The sequence below is a fragment of the Perognathus longimembris genome, chromosome 5 (genome assembly GCF_023159225.1).
Source record: "Perognathus longimembris pacificus isolate PPM17 chromosome 5, ASM2315922v1, whole genome shotgun sequence".
Taxonomy (NCBI): domain Eukaryota; kingdom Metazoa; phylum Chordata; class Mammalia; order Rodentia; family Heteromyidae; genus Perognathus; species Perognathus longimembris.
In genome coordinates, this window is record NC_063165.1 from 2,315,418 (window position 1) to 2,340,148 (window position 24,731).

General features: G+C 64.8%; 1 protein-coding gene across 6 annotated transcripts in view; it reads right to left on the reverse strand.

Moving 5' to 3' along the window:
* The window catches only part of Pde9a (phosphodiesterase 9A), a 63,096-nt gene that overhangs the window by 7,783 nt on the left and 30,582 nt on the right, over nucleotides 1-24,731 (reverse strand). For 2 of the 6 annotated variants that reach the window (XM_048346182.1, XM_048346183.1), the window contains exons 5-14: nucleotides 16,184-16,238; nucleotides 15,525-15,595; nucleotides 11,683-11,767; nucleotides 7,687-7,768; nucleotides 5,901-5,975; nucleotides 2,462-2,548; nucleotides 2,091-2,195; nucleotides 1,780-1,862; nucleotides 1,052-1,208; nucleotides 96-209 (exon numbers count right to left, since the gene is read on the reverse strand). In XM_048346182.1, the coding sequence (XP_048202139.1) occupies nucleotides 96-209; nucleotides 1,052-1,208; nucleotides 1,780-1,862; nucleotides 2,091-2,195; nucleotides 2,462-2,548; nucleotides 5,901-5,975; nucleotides 7,687-7,768; nucleotides 11,683-11,767; nucleotides 15,525-15,595; nucleotides 16,184-16,238 (914 nt within the window). Of the gene's footprint in view, nucleotides 1-95; nucleotides 210-1,051; nucleotides 1,209-1,779; nucleotides 1,863-2,090; nucleotides 2,196-2,461; nucleotides 2,549-5,900; nucleotides 5,976-7,686; nucleotides 7,769-11,682; nucleotides 11,768-15,524; nucleotides 15,596-16,183; nucleotides 16,239-23,092; nucleotides 23,316-24,731 lie in introns of those variants that run through there. The other 4 variants (XM_048346187.1, XM_048346186.1, XM_048346185.1 and 1 more) reach the window with 3 other exon arrangements.

Genomic DNA, 24,731 nt, shown 5'->3' on the forward strand with positions numbered 1-24,731 from the left:
AGTCTCGCTCTGCAGCCCGGGCCGCACCCCGGCCCTCAGGGTTCCGGGCCGGGCTGGGTGGGGCGGCTCGGGCCGCACAGAGCGGGGCTGCTCACCAGGGTCATGTGCTCCTCGTTGCTGTAGTCGAAGTTCTCCATTTTCTCTTTGAAGGAGTCCATGATTTCCGCGTGTCGCGCCATGTCGGTGGCGAGGATCAGCGTGATCATCCCCTGCGTGGAGAGAGCAGAGCGTGGACCGGCAGCCGCACGACCGCGGCCTTCTTCCCACGGGCTGGAGGTGGCCTTGGCCCGGGGCACGCGCGCTCACGTGTGTGACCAGCGTTCCCGGGGCACTGACCACTGACTCGGACGCCCCGGCGCCCGGGGGAATGGTGGTCTCTGCATTTGCTCATGAAGCGCTGCAAAATGGGGCCAGGGGTCAGTGGGGGGGAGGGGGGGTGACCGGGCCTGGGGAGCAGGGGCCAGCAGCTGGGCGTGGGGTCAGGGGTCAGTGGGGGGGAGGGGGGGATGACCGGGCCTGGGGAGCAGGGGCCAGCAGCTGGGCGTGGGGTCAGGGGTCAGTGGGGGGGAGGGCTGGCCGGGCCTGGGGAGCAGGGGCCAGCAGCTGGGCGTGGGGTCAGGGGTCAGTGGGGGGGAGGGCTGGCCGGGCCTGGGGAGCAGGGGCCAGCAGCTGGGCGTGGGGCCAGGGGTCAGTGGGGGGGAGGGCTGGCTGGGCCTGGGGAGCAGGGGCCAGCAGCTGGGCGTGGGGTCAGGGGTCAGTTGTGCCAGCTTAGTGTGGCAGCTAAGTGACCCAACCTAAGCCTCTGTTTCCCGGACTACAGGGGGACCACAGCTCATCCACGGTGTGTGGGGTTGCGCCGAGTGGCCATGTTCCGTCCGGTGCGACCTCGGGTGCACACAGCAAGCGCCCCCCTTTCCTGGGGCTCCAGGGCGGGCTTCGGAGGAGGCGGGGGAGGAGGGAGAGTCCCAGGGTGCCCGGTGGCCCTGCCGTGACCAGGAGTGTGCGGGGGCCCCCGGCGCCTGGCGAGGGTCCTCCGCCCTCCCCCGCCCACCTGCCGGATCTGCCGGAAGCCGTCGGGCGGGACGCGGGAGAAGATGTTGCACTCGGGCTGCGCCAGGATCTGGAAGGCCACGGCGCAGTGGTGGTTCTCCAGGGGCGAGATGTCGTTGTAGCGCACCGCCAGCTCCGTGCGGGCGTTGACCTGGTACCTGGCGTGGGGGGGAGGGCGGGGCGGGTCAGCCCCCCGCGTGGGGTGCCCCGCACGGCACCCGCACCCCCGGCTGCGTGAGAGGTGCCGCGGGCCGCGAGGAGGCGGCCCAGCACCGTCCGTCACCGCGCCGTCCGCCTGCACCCGGCCCCCGCCTCTGCGCTCCCCCAGGGGGTGCACTGTCGGCCCTGTGCCGGGGGCACGCACGCCCCCAGAATGGGGCCGGTCCTCCAGGCGCCCCACAGCCTGGCAGCACGGCCTGCACTCGCCCGCCCTCCTCTGGCTCTGCCCTCCTCTCAGGCTGCCCTGCTCTCTGCTTGTTCCTTGGGAACAGGGAGGCAGCTCCAGGAGGGGCGGGCGGGAGCCACGGAGCCACTGTCCCTGCGCGGGATTTGAACCTGGAGCCGGGACGCCAAGGCCTGCGGCTGCCCACAGGGTTGGACGGCTCTGAGAAGCGAAGCGTGAACGCCCGGGGCCGCCCCTCGGGCTGGGGGCCTTTGGTGCCGGCCCCGGCCGGGCTGTGGAAGGCGGGCGCCGGGTCTGACAGCAGCAAGAAGGCGCTGCGCACATACGTGTTGTTGTATCCCGGGTGGTCGAGGTCGTGGCAGATGGCGGCGGTCATCAGGACCAGAATGTCCATTTGGGAGAGCTTCTCCTGGATTGGGGGGGAGGGGAGCAATCAGTTTCCGCCTCACACGGGGAGGGTGGAGGGGGGGCAGGGTGTGGGGGTGATTGAGCCCCCCAGGCTGCAAGGAAAAGGCCCCGGGCGCCGCAGGGTCACCGGGGGCAGCAGGGTCCGGGGTGCCTTGTCCGTGCCCGGGGCTGGTGCTGAGGGGTGGGGAGGCGGGCGGGTCCCCCCCTCCCCGGGCCCCGTGGGACTCGCCTGCAGCCCGCAGAGCCACACCATGCTGTACATCATCTGCGTCACGCAGAAGCAGTGCCGGAAGTTGTGGAACGGGTTGTCCCGGTAGTTGTCGTGGACGCAGAGCTGCGGGGCGGGAGAGGTTGGGGGAGCCGCCTTGCACCCCCCCCCCACCCCGCTGGGGTCTGCGTGCTCCGCTGGACCCCGGGCCCAGCCCGAGGCTGAGGGGCTGTGCTTGTCGTGGGAGGGCGGGTGGCCCCCCCACCACACCTGGGGTGACTGAGGAGGGCACGCGTCTTGTTTTACCCCCCCACCCCCATCTATTTGAGCCCCAGGCCCGCGGGAGGATGGGGGGGCATCTGCGGACAGCGCGGGGGGGGCCCCCCACGTACCAGCCACCGCCGGAGCGTGACGGGGTTGATGCTGAAGTCCCGGACCAGGCCCAGGTCGTGGTACATGTGCTCCAGGCAGCTCAGCATCTGTGGCGGGGGTGCAAGGGTGGGCGGGGGGGGAGGTGAGGCCACCGCCCTCGCCGGCCTGGGCCTCATTGTCCTGGGAGCCCGTGGCCAGGCCTTCCCCAGGGAGGGGGGCCCAGACCCTCTGTGTGTGGGGACCAGGCAGCGGGGTGTGGAGGGTGCCCCCGATGTCTTCCCAGGACACGTGGGTGGGGAGGGGCTGGAAAGGGCTGGCGGGGTCCCGGGAGGGCCGGGGGGGGGGTGCCGCTCAGCAGGGCGGACCTGCTCAGTCCATGGGGAGGGGGACTCAAGCCTCGAACGGCCACAGCAAGATGATGGCACAACTCCCCATGCGAACCACCCCGGGGCGGAGGGCAGTCCACGCAACACACAGGTCAATGGCGCCGAGTGCAGGGGGCCCTCCGCGGGACCCGTGGGGGAAAGAGGTTCTAGGGTCACTGCCAAGACCGAGGGCAAGCTCCTGCCAGGTGCACGGTGTCCCACCGTCAACTGCTCATCCCCGTGACCCAAATACCGGGAGAACAGCCCACAGGGAGGAAGGATGGACGTAAGCTGGCTCTGGGTTCCAGAAGGTTCTGTCTAGGGTGGGCTGGTTCCCTGTGTCTGGGCGTGTGGCGGGGCGTCATGGGAGAAGGGTATGGGGTCCCGAGCTGCTTCACACAGGACATCCAGCAAGCAGAGGCGGACAGGGGCCAGGACAAGAGACAGCCCCCCCCCAAGGCCCACCCCGTGACCTGCTCCCCCCAGCGACGCCCCACTCGCCGTCGGGTCTAGAATCCCCCCAGCGGTGCGGCTCGCTGGGACTTTGCGGGCCTCAGCTTCCCCCGATCCTAACGGAATCTCCGCCAGCGCGGTGGGCTTGAGGGGCCAGGGCCGGGATACAAGGGCGCGAGGCTGGCGCGCGCGGGCTGTGCTTTCTGGGACGGCCTTGGGTGGCGGACGCACGGGGAGGGTATTCTGGAGGACTGGGAGAATGCGCCGTCCGCAAGCCAAGGAGAGAGGTCTCAGGAGGAGCCGGCGGGGGCGTCCACTCCCGAACTGTTCAGGCTGCTCTGCGCGGAAGGAAGCGGAGGTGCAGGCCAGAGGCGTCTTCCGTCCGGCCCCTGCAGCCCCCCGGCGGGGCGGAACTCCTTGGCGGCGCGGAGAAGCCGCATGGGAGGCGGAAAGGAGTCCTCCCGCGGGAGCCGGGGTGCCCCGTGGCAGGGAGCCCCCTTGAGCGGCCGGCCCCTCCCCCGTCAGGGGCAGAACCGATGGGGTGCCAGGCTGTGGAGACGGCGGTCCCGGGGAGCCCCTTGCAGGCGTCTGGGGTCCTGGGCCGCCCCAGCAGGAGGCTTGCTGTGCAGAGCCGGCCTCCGAGGGGCTTGGCCGCGCCCCGTTCCCCCCCGGCAGCCCAGACGCTGCTGAAATGTTTGCCGTGCACTGGAGTCGGGAGCGGAGGACGGTCGCCAGACGACACCATCTGCTGCGGCGGACGTGGCGGGCGGCCACGCGTCTGCTCCCGCACCTGCCGCCCCGAGCCCCACGCGGTGACGGGGGAGGGGGGGCTGATCGCGAGGGCAGTGGCCTTTGGGTGGGGCGGGTTCTGGCGGCGGGGTGGGGCCCCCGTGCGTGCTGCCGGCTCTCGCCTGGGGAAGAGACCGCGGAGGCCGTCCTGGCTCTGCGAGGGGAGGGCGGGGCCTCACCCCGGAGCGGGGCTCCCCAGGGCTGCGCAGGGAGGGGGGGCTCCGGGGTCCCGGCAGGCCTCGGGGCGTCTCTGCTCTTCCCGAAGCCCCGCGGATCCGCCGGAGGCCCCGGCCCTGTCGTCGAGCCTCTCTGCGTGTCACCGGTGGGCGGCTGCTTCCGGAAGCGCCTTGTCACGCGGCGGGCAGTGGGAGGCGCCGCAGAGCCGGTGAACGCACCGCGCGCGTGGTCACGCCGCACGGGAGGAGCCCGCGGCCGCCTTCCAGTTCCGGTGCCGAGCTCTTCCAGCGCGCGGCTCAGCCTCGAACCCCCTCCCAGGCCCCGGCAGCGCTCGGAGCTGCGGGCCAGGTTTCCCGGGGGAAGCGAGGGCCGCGTTCGAGTCGCTCCCCCTCACTCCCGGCAGGCGGAAGCCGGACGGCTCGGGCGTGGCGATCTTCCTCGAGGACGCGGGCGCGGCCTCCCAGCCACCGGTGGTGGCGGTTCTGGCCGCGCACTCGCTCTGCCCGACCTTGCACTCCTCTGCTCCCCGTCCCCAGGCATCCGAGCTGGGGGGACGCCCTCCACGGGGCCCGGGTCCGGGTGCTGCTCCCTGGGGCTGAGCCGCGGTGAGGGGCAGAGGCTGGGGCTCTCACGCCCTGGGCCGCGCCGAGGCCGTTCCTGTGCGGAGGCCCCGTGGAGGAAGCGGCCTGCAGCAGATTCCAGTCTGGCACCGACCACCTTGAGTCTCAGGTTCTTTTTTTGCCGGTCCGGGGCCTTGCACGCCAGGCCTGGGCGCTGTCTCCGAGCTTCTTTTGCTCAAGGCTAAAACTCTACCACTTGAGTCACAGCGCCGCTTCTAGTCTTTTCTGTGATTAACTGGAGATAGGAGTCTGAAGAGACTTTCCTGCCCGGGCTGGCTTTGAACCAGGATCCTCAGATCTCAGCCTCCTGCGTCACTGGGATTACAGGCGCGAGCCACCGGTGCCCAGCTCACACCCCGGATTCTAACAGGGCGGCACGCTGTCTCCTGCCGTCTGGGCTGCCAGTGTCATCGAGGGGATGAGAGGGCGGGGGCTGAGGTCAGGAGCCTGAGGCTCTGGCAGTGTGAACGGGGTGGAGCCCGGGGTTTCCGCGACGACCTCTCCTTGGTGTAGGGGAAGATGGTATTGTAGCTGATAAACAGATCCCAACGAACAAGCGTTTCTTTTTGTGTTTCTCAGCAAGTGGGGAAAGTTGAAGAAATAGCTTGCAACCGGTCAGACGTGACTCCATTTCCCCAACTGCGTGTTTGCTTACCAGGGCGGCAGAGGGGCGTGGCCAGGCCGGGGCTGGCGTCTTCAGGGCGGGACTGAGGCCCCTGGCAGAAGCCACCCCCTTGCCTGGGGCTCCTCGGTGGGCTCACTGCCTGGCGGGGGCTACGGCCCCTGGGCACCTGCTGCCATCGGGCCTCCCCTGGTGCGGGGGGGGGGGGGGAGGCCTCGCCTCTGGCAGCCGGCTGGACTCAGGGAGCCCTTGCTGCCTCGGGCCCTCACCTCCCTGGCCCTTCTGTGAAACGTCACTTGGAACTTAAACCTGGAGGGGGGGTCAAAGGGCTCCCCCCCCTTTCAGAAGGACGGAGGACAGCACAGAGAAGGAGCACTGGGGATGGCTCCCGGTGAAGGGTCTGTGGTCCTGGCACCCGGGGGCCATCACCTACCTCGTTGGGCTCCCAAAGCCAGACGTCAAAGGTGGGCTTCCGCAGGGCCTCGACGGTCTCCGGAGAGAGCAGGTACTAGGAAGGACAGGGATCCGTGTGGATCAGGTGAGGGCGTCCCTCCCGCCCGCCCCCCGCGGACACCGCCCAGACTCAGGGCGGCTTCTGGTGGGACGCCGTCATGGGCGGGTGGCCGCAGGCAGGGCTTGGGATGCGCTCGGCGGTGACAGAAATGTCCTCTATCTGTGTGAGTGTGAGTGTGAGTGTGTCTGTGTGTGTGCATTCGAGCGCGTGTGTCCACACCAGTTCTGGGGCCCGAGTTCAGGGTCTGGGCACCGTCCCCGAGCTTTTCTGCTCAAGGCAAGTGCTGTACCATTCGAGCCGGGGCCCTCTTTCCAGTGGAAATCTTCCTTCTCGTGATTGTGCAGCAGTCTCACGACTGCGTAAGCTCGCTAGAATTCCCTGTCCTCTGCATCTTAGAGGAGCCGGAGATTTGTAAATCAGCTCTCAATATGCTCGCCAGCAAGCACCGCAGCAAAGCGACTCCAAGGGGAACACGCAGACGGCATAAATTCACATGTGGCTAAGCAGCAGCTATTTCGAGCTGCTCCGGCTGGGAAGCACCCCGGGGTGTGGCTGTGAATAACCGGCACCCTGCCGACGGCAGCCCGGCTCCCGGGCGCCTCCGCCGACGCCGGGCATCCGGGGTGGTCCTCTCAGGGCCCGGCGCGGAGGCCCGGCCCTCCACGGGAAGGCCTGAGCCACGTCTGCACGCTGCGTGGCACGGACGGAGCAAGGACACCCGATGACCACGGCAGCCCTCGGCGCTCTGCCCGGCGCGGGCCGCGGAGGAGCCGCAGGCACGGCCGCCCCAGGGCCGGGCTGCTTCAGTCTCGGCAGGGCCGCGGGAGCCGGAGCTCTCCTGGCTCCCTTGCTGAGGCCACCGTCAGGACAATATTCTTTTGTGTGTGTGTGTGCTGCTCCCGGGCCTTGAACGCAGGGCCTCGCTCTTGCTTAGCTTTTTCACGCCAGGCTGGCCCTCCGCCATGTTACCCGTGCTCTCCTTCCCGCTCTTTTCCAGGTGAGAGGAGGCTCATGGACTTTTCTGTTTGGGCTGCTTTTGAACCGCAATGCCCAGGTCTCCGCCTCATGAGTCGTATCGCACTGGTACCTGGCTGACAGTGACCTCTTTTGTTTGAAATGACTCGACTACAGGCATGGCCATGACTGAGGACCGGGTTTCTCTCAGAGCAGAGAAAACTTTTGTGCAAAAGAAAGAAAGAAAAAAAAAAGCAGCCAGGCATCAGTGGCTCACGCTTGTCACCCTAGCTACCCAGGAGGCTGAGACCTGAGGACCGTGGTTCAAAGCCACCCTGGCAGGAAAGTCCGTGAGACTCTTATCTCCCAAACTACTCAGAAATAGCTGGAAGGGCGCTACGGCCCTGAGCACGGAGACTCAGGGACCGAGTCCAGCCCTTTCCATAAAAACGACCGTCCAGGGCCGGGGATCCGGTGAAGATTCTCCAGCTTTAAAGCTGTTTCACGGGACACTCGAGGGCACACAGAGCCAGCTCCCAGGCCTGCGGGACGCGGGGTGGGGAGGTGTGCTGTAATCCCCGTGCAAACTCAAGCACGCCTGGAATCGCCTTTGCTAAACACATGTCAAGGAGAAAAATGTCCTGGCCCTGCGCGGCAGGGGCGGGCGGCCCCGTGGTCAGGAGCGAGGAGCCCGGCCACCCATGGAGCTCCACAGAGCTGGATTTGAACCCCAGCCGGAATTTCCTCTCACCTTGGGATAAGCGGGGACATCACGCCGAGGTTTCAACTTTTTGTTGGGATCCAAAAAGCTGTACTTACAGGGGCAGCTGGTCCTACAGAGAAAAGTGGATTAGCGTTGCGTTCACCTGCACCCTGCACCTACGAAGTCCTGCGGGGGAGGGAACGCGGAGCCCCGGGGCCAGGCCCGCGGCCCAGGCCGCCCCGCTGCTCACACGGAGGAAGCGAGCCGGAGGCGGCTGGCGCTCACCGCCCGCGCCCGCCCCGCCGCTCAGCACCGGCATCTGCCACGCGAGCCACGGCCCCGCTTGTGGCTTACCGGTGGTTAATCAGAGTCTCCTAGACTTTTCCGCCCAGGCTGCCTAGGCTGGCTTTCCACGTCAAGCCTTAGGTCTTTGAGCCCCTGGAGTAGCTAGGATTTCGGGCGTGAGCCACCGCGCGGCTTAGCTTTGCTTCACAACGCACGGCAGCCTTTGCGTGTGCGGTGCTCCAGGACAGGGCTGCGGCCCGCACGGTCCGCCCTCGGCTCCCGAGTTCCCCAGCCGCCTTCTCGATTCGGCTTTGGTCTCCGCTTAGCATCAAGCGCCCTCAGCTCGGAACCAAGGAGACAGGTGTGGTTTGGGGCCTGCCAGCCTGTAGGATTATTCTGGAAGGCTGCCCTGGGGGGCTGTGTGTGGATGAGTGTCCCCAGGAGCAGGAGGAGGCAGCTTCTCACCTGGGTACGGGATGGCTGGGGAGGGGGGACAGCCTGGCTCGTTTGGGGCCCGCCATCCTGGGGTGGTACAAGGGCCAGCACAGCAGCGAGCCAAACGCCGCAGCACCTGATTTGGGAGTTGTACTACGGAGGTCAGATCTGGCCAGCGCCATCAGTGGCCACATGGCCAGTTGTACTATCCGGCTTCTTGTCTTGATGGGTGTGCCTGGATTCCTAGAGGAAGGGAAGTCCCACCCCCAGGTAATGGGTGATCCCGAATGCCTGGAGACAGGGCAGGCCCTTGGCCTATAGGTTACTGACCCTGTCAGTCAAGTGCTTAGGACTAGGAGCTTCCTGTGACCCAGCCCCCTGACCTGACCCTACTTAGGGTCAGGCCAGTCAGGTGCCATGACACCGTGACACCTGTCTCTGTGTTCCTGTCCTGTGTCCTGTGTCCTGGCTTGTCTCCGGTCACCATGGCGTCCCAAGTCAGCGCTCCATTGGAGCTGGATTGGTTTGCTGGCATGGTTTTTGTTCTTTCTTTCCTCTCTGGCCTGTTTCCTGACAGTGTTAAGGGCATATGTGTGGGCTGCAGGCCTTCCTAACAACTGGCTGCCTGCAGACTGCTAATGCTGATAAACACTCCAAGATTCCATCCTTCAGTATGTGGCTTCTCGGATAATTTACTGGCAACTTTTGTTTGGTTTGGTTTTTTTGCCAGTCCTGGGGCTGGACTCAGGGCCTGAGCACTGTCCCTGGCTTCCTTTTGCTCAAGGCTAGCACTCTGCCACTTGAACCACAGCGCCACTTCTGGCCGTTTTCCATATATGTGGTGCTGAGGAATCGAACCCAGAGCTCCATGTGTAAGAGGTGAGCACTCTACCACTAGGCCATAGTCCCAGCCCCTTGGATAATTTACTATGTAACAGAGTAAAGTCCCATCTTCTGGAACATTCATTTAGAACTACCTAGTAAGAACCACAGAAAAAGTCACGTGTTTTCAAGCCCCTGTGTCTGCCCATGGGAAAGAACGAAACTCAGGCAAAAAGCTCTGTGCGCGCGCCTCATGGCGTTCCCTGCTTTGACAAGAACGCAGAGTCCCCAGTGGAAAACATGGAAATCACTGGTGTCACCGAGGTGGACACCTGCGTCGCGAGGGGGGAAGGAAGGGCGGAAAGCGAGGGGACCTCAAGCGAAAGGGACAGCCGGGAGGCCACATCCAGCCTGAGCTGCAAGGCGGTCAGCGGGGAGACGGAGAACACGCCGGGGCTTGAGGAGGCCTGCCGAACCGGGCCTTAGGGGAAAAAAAGAACCAGCGAGCAGAGTGTCAGTCACAAGTGAGCCTACGGCTCCGACGCCGGAAGTGGAGAAAGGAGGGCGAGACGGCATCCGTCATCAATTCTAAAAAACCTTGACGCACGCACACTGAGAACCGTTGGGCGCTGTGCCCCCACTGACGCCGCGGGGCGCGCCTGGCCAGTCATTCCTGGCGGCGCCCCACCCGCATCTGGTCGTCTGGAAGTTGTTCCAGAAGCTGACATGATCGTCAAACGCGCGAGAACGAGTCTGCTTCTTTTCTAAACAGAGCATTCGCTATTGCTTCTCCCGGTCCAGACGCCACCCTGGTGACAATCGCCAGGGTTGCCACGACAGCTGGACGTGCGACAGGGATCCTAACAGATCAGCGAAACCGCCACGAGAGAGCGAAGCGACCGCGCGCCCCCGACGGCGCTTTCCCCTCGCCGCCCGCGCGCACGTCCCAGCGCTCGGGACCTCGGTGTGGCAGCCTGGACCCCTGGGCTATGCTTTCCTTTCCGCTCTGAGCCCTGTGTGTGTAAACACTCGCACACGTGCTGGCTCCGTCTTCTGCGTGTCCTCGGGGGTCACGGAAACCCTGGGGCGGCGTGCCTGACGGCCGGGGCCCGGCAGAGGCCTGGGGGACACACAGAGGCTGCCGGGCACCCGCGGGGCCGCGCTGGCCAGCGGCCCCGCCCCCAGTGCCCGGTTGCCATGGGAACGAGCATCCTCCAGCCAGCGGAGCAGCCGGCAGGGAGCTCTTTCTTTTCATTCCATTTGGAGCCCATTTTCACCTTCATTTCCCCGGCTGGCTTCCCGCCTCCGCGCCCCTCCCCCGGGGCTCGGTCCACGGTCGGTCGGTCAGGACCATTTGTCTGGGATGAGAGTGGCGATCACAGACCGCCAGGGCCCTCCGTCGCCACCCGGGAGCCTGCCGCCTGCCCACGCCCGGGGGCGCTGGCTTGTGCCAAGCCCCACTCTGCCCCATGCTGCTGGGGCCCGGAGAGGAGAGCCTGGCGGGGGGGCGGGGGGCGGGGGGCGGGGGAGGGGGCCCCAGCAGCTCAGGTTCAGCAGCCACTGTGTGGATACAGAGCCAGGCTCGCCCTCCCCCGGTGCCCGCTGCTCCCCTAAGGGGCACAGAGCAGCCCCCCTCCTTTCTCGTCATTGTGCAAGTAAAGCTCCGGCTTCACAGCCTTAGCCCAGAGGTTCGGGCCCTCTCCCCACCAGCCAAGATGGGCAGAGGGACGGACAGACCACTGCTCTCTCCTCGGAGTCCTGCACCCTAAAAGTCGGGGGGGGGGCTGCCGGCGTGGAGCGCCGAGGGGCTGCGGGCTGGACCACAGCGGGGGCCCGGGGTCTGCGATTGCTAACTGCAGATCTTTGCCCCCTCGGCTTGCACGGGGTCCTGTTTCCCGCCTCGCCCTCACGGGGCGTCACGGAGCTGTCTGCCGAGACGCTGCCCCCCGAAGCTGTGGGGCACCGGGGAGTCTCCCCTCTGGCCTGTGCGCCGTGAGCTCTCGGGGCGGGGGGGGAGAGCGGACCCAGGGCCCGCCACAGCCGGACCGCCTGGACGGCGCCGGTGAGGCCGGCGGGCGGCCCGCGCCCACCATGACCAACGGGGGCCCCCACCTGGGCCCGGCAGGGCCATCCCGGGGCTCGGAGCCGGGTTCCAGGAGGCAGCAGGGCCGTGTGGCTGTCACCGTGAGACCAGATAGGAGGGGCTTGCCCTCTTGTCCCTTAAAGAGCCTCCGCCCTGGGCGGACCCCACACCAGCGCGACGCCCGTATCCAGTAAGGGCCACACGCACGCACGCACGCGCGGTTCACCGACTCCGCCCCCGGCGCGCGCGCGGTCCTCCACGTGTGGGGACGACGGCTGCGGGCCGGGGTTCTGCCCACCAAATGCCATTCAGGAGCCCCGTCACCCAAGCCGGCGGCCGGCCCGAGCGCCCTCCCCCCGCCCGGCCCCCCCCCCCGCCCCCCCTCCCCCCCCCCCCCCCCCCGCACGGCGGGGCCCTACCTGTTGCTTCTGGCGGCCAGCTCCTCCCTCATCTTTTTAATGTCGCTCTTGCATTTCTCGATCTCCACGACTTTAAGTCCTTCCACTGGTGGCAAGGAGACACAACACAGAAGGGTCAGCGTGGTTAAGCGACGGGGGAGGGGGGCCTCGGAGCCCCCCCCCCCCCCCCACCGCTGCCCAGGCTGCTCCCCCGCGCTGGGGCAGGGAGGACCTGGGTCTTTCATCTCCCACAGAAAAGGGGGCAAATGGAGCCCTCGGGCGTCAACATGCAAAGGCCCGGGCTTCCTCGGCGAGGATTAAAAATCCCATCAGACTCCAGAGCTCCTCCGGGCGCCCCTGGGCGACGCGACGCAGCGGGCGGGGTGCAGGATTAGCAGAGCCGGGCTCTGCGCGCCCCCGCCCCCCGCGAAGGTGTGGAAGGTCCCGCCGGCAACGCGGAGCCTGGGCTCCGAGGGAACTGCGTGGCGGCGGCGGGCGGGCCGGGCACCTCGGGCCCGGGAAGCCCCGGCGGCTCGCGGATTAGCTCTCGGGGAGGGGAACGATTAGCTTGTTATTTTATCATCCCTCCGCGTTCGTGCAGGAGGAAACGTCCCCACCACCCGCACAGCCGCCCGCTCCCTTCCAGCCCGCTCGGCTCCGAAGGACCGCTGAGGATGAAACGCAGACCTCCACAGGCCAAGCAGCACCTGCCCTGGCACGCTAGGTTCTCACGCTACCCCCCCCCCCCCCCCCGTGGCGCCCTCCGGTGGGCTTTCGAGTGGGGCACGGCTTCTCGGGGACACAGCCTCTTGTGCCCAAAGGGAGGCGCCCGGCTCTGGTCCTGGGCTGGGACAGTTCTCCTCAGGGTGGACACGGGCGTGCGCGCCGAGCGCCAGGCCCGGTGTGGGGCCGCGGCCGGGGCCGGGCCGGCCTGGGCCGAGTCCAGTCCGCGGCCGCCCGGTACGCGGAAGTCGGGTGCGCGTTTGTTTGCCCGACTGGAGCCCCTGCCGCCTTCGCTGCGCGGTTCCTCGCGGCATCCTGGGCGCCCCTGGAGGAGAGGCACCCGGGCTGCTCTCGGGACGGGAGGGCACGGGGGCCGGCAGGGACGGGGGCCTGTCCCCGGGGGACGAGCAGCCACAGCAAGGCTCCGACGGCTTGGTCCTGTGGGCGTTCGCGCGGCAGAAGGTTCTGGAATGTGGGTAGCTGTGGGGTGAGATGGACTGCGTGTCCCGGCAGGGGGGCTGTACCTGCCATCCCGGGCCTGCGGCTCCACTGCGGGGCGCCCCTGCCCTGCACTGAGGACACAGGGCAGGAGGGGGGCTGGAGCAGCGCCCAGGGGGCGCCGGGGGAGGAGAGTTCACGCACCAGGGGTCAGCTCTGCTGACGCCACACTTCTGAACGTCCTGGGGCTGACCTCCTTCCTCAGGTGTGGAGAATTCCTCGCTCCACGGGGCTCGGGAGGAGGAAGAGCTGGAGACGGAGTGCAGGCCGAACTGTGCACACACATCCGTCGTCTGGGAGCTGCCCCTGAGCTGCTGTGCTCAAGGCGAGTGCTCCACCATTTGAGCCACAGCGCCATTTCCGGCCTTTTGGGTGCTTATTGGTAGCTAGGAGTCTCGCGGCCTTCCCCGGCTTCCCAGGCTGGCTTTGAACCTGGACCCTTGGATCTCAGCCTTCTGAGTAGCGGGGTTGGCGGGGCGAGGCGCCAGCAGCGGCCTGGGTTCACGTCGTCACCTCCCGCGACGCCGAGAATGGGACTCCAGGAAAGGCTCCTTTGCAGACATGCAGTTGGAGAGGCGGAGACGAGAGCATCTGGACTCCGAGGCCTGCGTGCTCGTGAGGGCCGGGCGGGCGGGGGCACGACGGTCCCGGGCAGGCCACGTGACGGTCCCGGGCAGGCCACGTGACGGTACAGGCTGGCCCGGGGGACGTGGTGTTCCCAGACGCGCTGGCGGTCATTAGGTGCTGGAGAGAGGCCGGGAGCAGATTCCTCCCAAGGCCCAGCGCTTTCCTGCTGTTCCCTGGGTTTGAACCTCTGCCTCCAGCCCCGTGGGGACGCACTGTCGCAGCTGACGTCACCCAGGCTGGCTCCCCGGTGTCCCCTGCAGCCGGGCTGCGGGCGCCTGGCCCGGGGCTGCCCGGCTTCGTACGCGTGCTGCGGGGACTCGGAGCCTGGTTGCGGGGGCGGGGGCGCCTGGCCCGCTCGGCCCCCCCACCCCCCCAGCCCTGACTCAGAGACGCAGCGCGGGCCTGGGCGCCGTCAGGGGCGCCGAGCTCTCTCTCTCGAGAGCCGGCGGGCGCTGCCCAGGAGCCGGGACGCAAAACCCTTTCTAAAGCGCAGGGCCGACAAAGCCCCGGTGAGTTTCCTTTAATCCTTGCTGTGAAGGAGCCCGGAGGAGCTCCTCCTCCACGAAGCCGTTCATTTGGTTTTCTGTGCATGGGGTACCGAGGAACGGAACCCGGGGCCTCGTGCACGCTGGTCAAGCACGTTGTCACGAAGCCACATCCGCAGACGCGGCTTCTCCCCTTCAGGTGCTGGGGACTGGGTTCGGGGCCTCGAGCCGCAGCTCCGGGGCTTTCGGTCGGCTCCCGGGCGCTTCGAGCGAGGTGCTGGCGTCACTCCTTGGCCGGCCAGGGCTGCCGTCTCCGGCCTGCCCACCCCCGTGGCCGGTGACAGTGCCCGCGCCCGCGCCCGGCCACCACTGGAGGTGCGGGGCTCACGCGCGTCCCCCCACGCGGGCCGACCGGGAATGATGGGCATTGCCCGATGACCTGAGCAGGCCACTCCGTCTCTCTGTGGCTTCGTCCACAGGCAAAACAGAGCCGTCTTCACGGCTGCACAAGCGGACGCACGCTGAAACGCCTAGAAGCCTCGCTGCGGCGCGTTTACCGAGTCAGCTTTCACCCTCCCAAGTTTCTTTTCTTGAAAAGTTTTAAGAAATTGGAACAAGATATGAAAAAAGCAAGGGTCAGTCCATTTTACAAAGACTGATCAGGCAGACTTTTTTGGGGGGGGTGGGGGGAGAAGGGTGGTTGCCCGATCCTGAATGGTCTCCTGTTTGAACCTTTTTTTTTTTTTTTTAACTCAGCCTGAGTTAATAAACCAGGTGCCAAAGCAGGGCTGTGGTGGTCACCCCGGAAATCCTAGCTGCTCAGGAGGCTGTGATATGAACACTGAGGTTTGCAGCCAGCCCAGGAGGACAAATCCAAAAAGCCCAACGTGGGACTGTGGCTCAAGTGACAGAGCATCAGCCCCGAGTTCAAACCCCGGTACCGGCACCAAAAGGAAAGGTGGGACTGATGGCCCGGCCTCCACCTGGGCAGCGACGGTCCGGCCGCCATGGCGTGAGTGGACCTGCGTGGACGCAGGCCGGGCAGGCGCGTGGAGTCCCAGCCGCAGGCGTCCAATCGTGAGCTGCTCTCCCCCCCCGCACCCCCCCCCCGACTCTGGGCTTTCCAGTGACCCAAGAGATGGGAACCCGCGCTCTCTCTGGCTCAGTATGGCTTTTCTACTTTCCTCATGGGGTGACTGGAAACCACGAGCTGAGCACGCTGCAGACACGTTCCACAGAATCGCCCGAGCCCGGGTTTCCACGAGCAGGGGGTGGGTGCCGGGGGGTGGGGGGCAGAGGCTCACCCCAGGACCTCCCTCGTTGCTCTTCCGTGTGCGTTACTTTCCAGTAGACAGCGCAAGGCTGAGGTCTGTTTGAGCCCCGGCTGCTAGCGAAGGGGTCCCCCAAACATGTCCCCTGGGGCAGGCGCCCCCGTCCCCCCGGCACTAACCAGGTTGCCGTGCTCCCAGCGGCGAGTTCTTAGGGGCACTCGCTAAAGGACACAGAAGCAACAAGGACAAAGCCACTCACGTTCTACACGTTTCTCCAGCACCGCCAGGTGGTTGGCAACTTCTGCTTTCAGCTCGTTGATCTTAAATGCTCTAGGAAGAAAAGGAAAGCAAAATATAACCCGTTAAACACTTCCGGGCGAGCCTGGACCCACGCCATGGGCGGCTCCCCGGGGCAGCTGGTAGTAGGTGGGGACCGAGGCCGGCAGGGCAGCTTTCAAGGAACTCGGTGTCCCCAGGCAGACTCGGGGACATTCCTTCCTGTGACCCGGGCAATGAACCGTCTCGGGGTGGGGGGTGGGGGTGGGGGAGCACGAAGTCCGGAGTTCACACCCGGGGCCAGCCCAGCACTGCACCCTACCCTAGTGGGCACAGAGCCCACCCCCAGAGCCCCCTGGGAGGGTGAGAAGCCACAGGGGAATCAGCGATGTGCAGCCGGCAGGGCGACTGGAAGAAAAGAAGCCCCACCGCGCGGAGAGCTTGTTTTTAAAACGGTGCCCCAGTCCCGAACGCGACGGCGGGGCAGGGCTTTGAGACAAGGTGCTGGGTAGAGCGAGCTCGGTGACGCTGGCTTAGTTACAGAGGCCACGGGAGCGGCCCGGCAGCCGGGGGGGGGGGGGGGGGCGGCAGGCGGCGGAGACCCTCGGCCCGGCGCCGGCAGGGCGCCCGGGGGACGCGTACCTGGCGAACTGCTCGGCCACCTGCGCCAGCACGCCCTGGGTGAGCTCTTCTCTCTCTACAAAGCAAAGAAGAAAGACAGCTGGAGCCCGGGCAGGGGTGGGGAGGGAGGGGCAGCCGGGGCGACAGCCAGGGCACTGCCAGGGTTACCCGGGGGCACCCGGGCTCCCCAGCCGCCCCCTAGGGCTCCCCGGGCCCCGGGTCTCGAGTCCCTCCTCGCTGCTGCCAGTGGCCCCCAGGAGAGCGTCCTAGGTCTGTGTTCTCTGGGCCCCTGCACGGTTACGAAAAGCAAGCAGGCCTGGGGTCTCTAAATGTGGGGTGCTTTTTCCTGAGTGCTCACTTTATGGGGGCAGTCGCTGTGATCAAACGAGTTCAAGGCACGTCCTGCGCACAGCCACCCTGGGACAGCGTCACAGGGCCTTCGGGGAGGAAGCAGGCGGGTGGGGTGCGCGTGTCCCCGGCCCGTCGGGCCCGTAAACCTGGGCTGGGGCTGGTTTTACGAGGCTCGGGCCCCGGCTGGCCGTCACCTGCCCCTTTCCCGTCTTCCTGGCCGGCGCCGCGCAGGGCACTTGTGGAACGCATGACCCAGTTCTGCGCACCCCGCCCTGAGACGCTGACCTCCACGGGAACCCAGACACGCAGGGAGAAAGCGGGTCTCAGAGGGGCGCCGGCGGCCGAAGCACGCGAATCACTCGCGGCCCAATTCTCCTCGTGTTCGCGTCCCAATAGTTCCTGAATTTTCCATACTGAACAATATTCATTTTATAAAAGGAAAAAAAACAAAACAAAACCCCACGTGCTGGGCACCAGTGGCCCAGGCCTGTGGCCCGAGGTACTCAGGAGGCCGAGCTCGGAGGATCTTGGCTCAACGCCTGTCCGGGCAAAAAGAAGCCCGTGAGATTCTTACCAATTCACCACCCAAAGTGCCAGACGTAGAGGCATGGCGCAAGCGGTCGAGGGCCAGCCTAGGTCCAGTGAGAGCGCGAGGCCCCAAGTTCAGAGTTCAAGCCCCCGTATGGGCAGGCGCGCGCGTGCACACGCACGCACGCACGCACGCACACACACGATCCATTTAAATGAGCTGCTGGGTGTCTTCTTTCAGCTGTTGTGTCGCTGCGTGGCCCAGGCTGGCCTCTGACTGTCCATCTCCCTGCTAAGGCTCCAAGTGCCGGGATTACGGCGTGTGTCCCCGGCCCGGCTGTGAGCTCAGCGTGGGGCCCTCCCGTCTCGCCCGCCCACGCGAGTTCCTGTGACTGTGTGTGGCTCGTGCACGACCGACGTCGGGGGGGGGGCAGGGCAGTCACCCCTCGGGTCCACAGCAGACCCATCCAGATGGCTGCCTTCAACAACTCCCCCGTGACACCTCCCTGGGGCACAGCTGACTTGACTGTCCCCGCGCCCTCCCCCCCCCCATGGACTGATGGCCGCCGCGACCCCATCTCAGTCACAACAGGACCTCCGGGAACACACACGGCGGCTTGCTTTACAATCGACCCCAGCTCCCCGCAAGGAACCGGCTGCCTGGCCAGGGCCCTCCGCGCCCTCCGCGCCCTCCGCGCCCTCCGCGCCCTCCGCGCCCTCCGCACGCTTCCCGATTCCAGTGTGGCCACCAGGCGTCTCATTAAAAACCCGCCTTGAATCCCGAGTCTCCTCCTCATGGGCGGGTGAGGGCCTGCGTCCTAACGCTGCCAAGTCCCGGGGCAGACGCGCGAGGCCCCCGGCTTCCACCTTCCATGGCTTGACGAGGAGGAAAGGAAAGCCTTTATGTTACGGATGGCAAACGTGTCGGCCAGGACGCCTTCAGAGCGCCGCAGCCGGGCCGCTGGCCGGTCTGAGGATCCGGCGTTAGCGAGCGCCGGGTCGGAGCGGGGAGGCGTGCAGCGCCCGCCGGCCAGGGCCGCAGGAAATGCTCTCCAAGTGGACTCGGGGCTTAGATGACTCGTGATGCAATCTTTAGAAAAGGGGGTGCCCATAGCTCGGTCAAAGACCTCCAAGTCTTCAGATAACCCACAGTTATACGCCACCTCACCTACCTGCAGAGAACGCACATTCTCTTCCGTGGCCTACGAGGCATATACCTGGACAGATCGGATTCTGGGCTAGAAAGCAAACCTCAACCAACTGAAAAGAATGGAGAGCACAGACAGTATGGTCTCTGACCCCAGGAAAATGAACACGAGAAATTAAGATAACAGGACAATCTCTGAGCGCTCAGAAACTGCACATACTTCAAAGAGGAAGGCTCCGGGGAGATAAAAATGAAAAGATAACACATTTGAATTTTGCTCTCAGGGAAATTTATAGCACTAAGTGCCTACATTAGACGGGGTGGGGGGATCTCAACTCTTCTATTGGATTCTACTTTTAATAACTATAGAAAAAGAAGCAAAACAACACAACAGCAGGATGGGAAAGGGATAACAGAGTAGAAACTAGTGAAACAGAAAAGAAGCAATGTAGAAAACCAATGAAGAGAACAAAGAATTGGTTCTCTGGGAAGATGAGTAAGCGTAGCAAGACTGTCAAAGAAGCAGAGAAGATGGAAATGGCCAGTACCACGAATATACAAGGAGCCACCACAGGGCCTCAGCGATAACACCCAAATCCAGCAATTCAGTATCGCAGATAAAGCAGACCCATTCCTACCACAACTTATCCCAGATGAAGTGAGTAATCTCAACAGCCCCTAAGCGCTAAGGAAATGGGTTTTTGATTGAAAAGCTCCCGGAATGAAATCTCCAGGCTCAGGCAGTTTCACTGGTGAGAGCTCCCAAATATTTAAGAAGTTAAGGATTCTAACCCAGCTCTCCCAGAAAACAGAACTTTGCAATTCATGTTATGACGCCGGTAGGATTTGTCTGAAAGCAAATCTACAGAGCCACGACGAAGAGACAACTACCAGCTTACAAACCCGTACCCTGCACGAGCAAAGACACAAAACCATTAACTATACTTCAGGAACTAGAATTCGGCAATGTCGGAAAATGTAAGTATATATCAAGATTAAATTGGTGATTCCAGGGAGAGTAGGTAGGTTTGGTGTTGGAAAACCATTTAGTGTAATAAATTGAATTAACAGGCTGTGGAGATGAGGCTATCCATTAATTCATAAAAAGCATTTGGAAAACTCACTACAAATTCATGATGGAAGTCTAAGAAAAATGGGAATGGAGAGGAACTGTCTTGAATTGATTTTTTTAAAAAGGCATGAACAAAAACCTCCTCAGCCAGCATACTTCACAGTGAGAGACTGATATTTTCTGCCTACGAGAGTTACAAGGCAAGACGTCTGATCTCATCACCCTTCAACACGACACGGCAAGTTCCAACCAGCGCTGCAGGGCAAGAGGAGGAACCGACAGGCACGTGGGTCAGGAAGGAGGACGGAAAACCGCCTCTGCTCACGACCTCATGGCTTACACCGAACAAGGAACCGACGGTCAGACATCCTACAACTGACAAAGGAGAGCAGCAAGGTCGCAGGCTGGCAGACAGATATACCAAATCCCGCTGCATTTAAGCATACTAGTACAGGTCACATGGACACTGAAATGAAAGATACGATACATAGCATAAAACCCATAAAAGCATGCAGGGTACATGCTGAAGACTCCAAAACACTAGGGAGTGAAATGAAACATGGTATAAATGATGGCCAGACCTACCATATTGATCTCAAAATTCAACAGAGACAGACAGGATTGGCCTAACACTGATCAAGACAAATGGGCTGGAATGATTTTGGAAGGGGCGTGGAGTGGGGGCCGTGAGCTTCTCTTACGAGGCGGCTGCGGTCATACCACTGTAGGCTGCTGTGGAAGGACGGGCACGTGAGCAGCAGCCCGGAGCGGGGCAGGGGCGCCAGCAGCAGACGTCGGCAGCTGTGCCTCGGCTCACGGGTCACTGTGCCAACATCACCCGGGGAGAGGGTCCGCAACCAGAGCCTCCGTGGCCACCCGCCGCCATCACCCACCCGGCACTCCGGTGCCGGGCGTGCGGCGTGGCACAGAGAGCTCGCAGTGCAGAACTTCCTCCAGCGCCGTTTCCTGCCAGCGCATTTCAGAGCTTCCCCACGGGCCGCGGTCAGGGCTGGGAGACCCTCCAGGCCCCACTGCGCCACCGTCAGGGCTTCGAGATCCTCCGGGCTGTGCCGGGCCTGCTGCCTTCTCCTCTTGGGTCCTCACTGCCACTGTTGTCACTGGGAGCTCAGTGTGGCTGGCACTACCTGCTGTCACCTTATCTGTACTTCTGTCCTGAGCAGCCAGGATCCCACCTACAATGCCCTGAAAGTGCTCATTTATCACCATTATGAATGCACATTAATTGGGCTTATTAATCGTTTCCCTGTGGCATATCTGTATTTGCACATTTCGTGGTGTGTGTGTGTGTGTGTGTGTGTGTGTGTGTTGGTACTGGGGCTGGACTCAGGGCCTGGGTGATGTCCCTTACTTAGCTCTGTTTTGCTTAAGGCTGGCACTCTGCCAAGTGAGCCACAGCTCCACTTCCAGCGTTTTTGGTGGTTAACTGGAGCTAAGCAGTTCTGGGATTTGTCTGTCTGGGCTGCTTTGAACTGCAATCCTCAGATCTCAGCCTTCTGAGCAGCTAGGATTATAGACCCGGGCACCGGTACCCGGCTGCATACTTCCTGTGTTGACCAGGACTATCTCCCCAGTTCCCCGCTGACCCTCCCCTCGCCCCTCGCCCGCCCCTTTCCTAACAGGACTTCTTCTAGTTTCAGGTTCTCTTTTAAAACTCGTTTCAGTTTCTACCTAGGAGCAACCCGCCTGCAATGCTCAACTCCCGGGAGCGCCCTGAGTCCTCAGGGAGCCTGAACCCCGTGGCTTGGGGCGAGCGTGGCATTGCACAGGCCTGGCGGTGCCTGCCTGCTGGGCACAGCACATCCTGGGGGCACAGCCCCAGCGCTCACACCACAGCCCATGCCAGGGACTTGCTCTGGGACATGTTCTGTTTTGTTTTTGCCAGTCCTGGGCCTTGGACTCAGGGCCTGAGCACTGTCCCTGGCTTCTTTTTTGCTCAAGGCTAGCACTCTGCCACTTGAGCCACAGAGCCAGTTCTGGCTTTTTCTATCTATGTGGTGCTGGGGAATCGAACCCAGGGCTTCCCGTATGCGGGGCGAGCACTCTACCACTAGGCCACATTCCCAGCCCTGGGACATGTTTTAGTAGCGCTAAGAATAAACAGTGACAGAGATACTGGCAAGTCTTCATGGGACATGACTGTGTCTTGGGGGTCCCCGTGGACCCCAAGGTTTGCTCAAAAGCGAAGGGAGGGTCTCCAAGGGAAGGGGAGGTGGACCCACGACGGCGCTGATCCATGCAGAGGGAAGCGGAGCGAGAGCCAGCTGATAGTCCCAGGCTGCTCGTTTCCTAAGGACTCTGCCCCTCGGGGAGCAGCACCCCGCCACCCGTGCAGCTCCTCTGCGTGAGGCCCGGGGGTCCTGCTTGAGTCACTGCGGGGGGCGGGGGGCCAGGGCAGCCAGGAACATGAGCGCCCTCAGGCAGCGCTGTGGCCGGCAGGGCTTGCTTGAGCCGTTCTGAGACCATTTCCATGCAGCCATGGGCTTGCAGGGAGGGCCAGGGGCTGGGGTCCACGGAGCCCTGGGGACCCGGGGGGTGGGGGAGGCTGGTCACGCGCCCCGGTGCTGCCCGGCGGGGTGACGGGGCAGAGGCCACTGCCTGAGCCGCCGTGGGCTTCTCGGAACCTGCTCCGGCCTCGCCCATTGTTCCCGGAACTGTGGCCGCCGGGTGCACACAGCTCCACGGGTGAGTGGGCAGGGGAGGCCGGCCCCGCCCCCAGCCTCTGCCAGTCACCTCGCCTCCCACCCGGCCCCGCCCCCAGCCTCTGCCAGTCACCTGACAGCAGCTCGCCTCCCACCCGGCCCCGCCCCCAGCCTCTGCCAGTCACCTCGCCTCCCACCCGGCCCCGCCCCCAGCCTCTGCCAGTCACCTGACAGCAGCTCGCCTCCCACCCGGCCCCGCCCCCAGCCTCTGCCAGTCACCTCGCCTCCCACCCGGCCCCGCCCCCAGCCTCTGCCAGTCACCTCGCCTCCCACCCGGCCCCGCCCCCAGCCTCTGCCAGTCACCTGACAGCAGCTCGCCTCCCACCCGGCCCCGCCCCCAGCCTCTGCCAGTCACCTCGCCTCCCACCCGGCCCCGCCCCCAGCCTCTGCCAGTCACCTGACAGCAGCTCGCCTCCCACCCGGCCCCGCCCCCAGCCTCTGCCAGTCACCTCGCCTCCCACCTGGCCCCGCCCCCAGCCTCTGCCAGTCACCTGACAGCAGCTCGCCTCCCAGCCTCTGCCAGTCACCTCGCCTCCCACCTGGCCCCGCCCCGGCTGCTCTGGACCCCACCCACTCACCTGCTGAGGAAGCCGGCTTCCTGCCCTGCCGGCCCCACCCCTGCATGGAGGGAAGCGGCCCGGGGCCTGGGCCTTTGCACGCCAGCCTCTGACCCGCAGCAGCAGCAGCAGCGGGAGAACCCCCACCCGGCTCACGTGGGCCACGCCTGAGCCCGTGGCACTTGTGCCACCCGTGTCTCAGACCACGCGGCGCGCGGTGCGCACGCTACACCTTGTGAGTCTTCACTGGAAGAGGCAGGGCGACCCCTGAGCCATCCTTCTAGAAGCATGCTCTCCCCGGGGCACGATTCCCACAAACAGATCCCCGAGCCTCTCGGGTTTTTGCTTTTCCTTTAGCCTTTCATTAAGGAAAACTTGGCCCCAAAGAGGTCCCCCAAATAGCGAGGGGGGGGGAGGGGGAGGCCATCGACTCCATTCTGGTCCAGGCCCAACCCGGGGGGCCGGGGCGCTGCCGGGGACGGGCTGCCCGGCTTCCTTCCTGTGAGGGGCGGTGTCACCAGCCCTCTTCCAGAAAAACAAGAAGGGCCGACTCACCTCCTGCCCCCTCCGCTCTCTTCTGGCCCCCGCGGCCGCCCTCCGGACGGCAGGTCGAGAACAGCCATTTACGGTTCACTGTTTATGGACATCATAAAGTAGACATCCAGAGAGAGGAGGGGAACACTTCCTTTATCGCCCAGGAGCACAATAAAGTTACATGATTAACCGCGTCCGCTCCTTGCTTCTTAAAGGCACAGGGCCCTCACGCGGGCCCGGCCCGCGGAGCAATCACACGCGCGGTAGCCACAGGGCTGTTCCAGATCATTCCAGCCAGCCCGAGCCCCCAGGCACGCCAAGGTCCCCGCCACATTCCGGAGCGCCTGTGGCTGCCTGCTGATTCCGGTTCCCGGCCTCCCTGGAGGGCAGCTCGGGATTGAGGATCCCCCCCCCCCCTTCCTTCCTGGGGAAGGCGGCGTCCACGCTCCGCACCGCTTGCCTCTGACTCGACACGAGTGGGTATAACACCTTCCTCCTCTCCCCCCAAGGCCGAGTTTGCACGCAGAATGAGGTCTGGGGAGGCTCGTGGGCTTTCTCCTTCGCCGCATCACAGACCACAGCCCTGTGCACCTCTCCTGAGCAACCCTTGGGCCTGGGTGCTGTTCCGGGGGCTTGGGGTGGGCAGAGGGCATTCGGAGAAGGTGGGCGGCAGCACCAGCCCCGGAGCCCACATTACCCCGCCCTCGTCACGCTCCTGCTTTAGGGCTGCAGAGACGAGATGGGGGGAGTGGGGGAGGAGGGGGGAGGAGGGGGGAAGAGGGGTGGCAACATCTCCCCCACAGAGAACAAAGGTGAGCACGCGGGAAGCAGCCGCGGACTGGACACGAGGCTGGGCCTCGATCCCCCGCCGGACGGTGGCACAGACGCCGACAAGCTGCGTTCTCTGGAGGCCCAAGGGCTTCCCGTTCTGTTCCCTTCGTGGGTCTGGGGCTTTGACCGGCGTCGAACGGTCCCCACACGGCGCAGTCCAGAAAGAGCAGTGTCAGGATCGCCTGGGATCCAGTAAGGACGCATCCTGCTGCACGCAGGACAGGACGCGCGCAGGGGGGTGGAAAGCGGGCCTCCCCGCGTGAACGAGGGGCCGTACGGCACCGGCGGGCCTTGCACAGCACAGCCAGTGCTGGAGGTGCTCTAAGGAAGAGCCAGCAGCTCACTGCCCGGCCAGAGGCATGAACGCCCCACGCGTGCCCTTCACCAGGACGTTCAATGGCAGAGCCGCACGCCGGGGTACGGGCGGAGGCCGCAGCGGGGAAAGGACCGGGAAAGGAAAGAAGGAGAAAGAACCAATCCTTTAGCAGACGGAGGCGTGGCTCAGCTGACAGAGCGCCAGCCTGAGCGAAGCGGCAGGGGGTGAGGAGTCACTGGCCGGGGAACGTGGAAACGCGAGGGAGCCCCCAAAGAAGGAAGTCCTGGGGCTCCACGTGCCGTCTAAACCCTCCTGCTCCTCGCGCACGCCGGCCGAGCCCAGTCCAGGTACGGACGCTGGTCAACACCTCAGAGGACACCCCAAGAGTGTTACTCCAGAGACCCACCCCAACCAGGCATAACGCCAGCGTCGCCCAACTTTCCACCATGCTAGCCACACGCCAAGAGAACCAGAAAGAAAGGAAGAAAGGATTTTAGCTCATGGTTCCAGAGG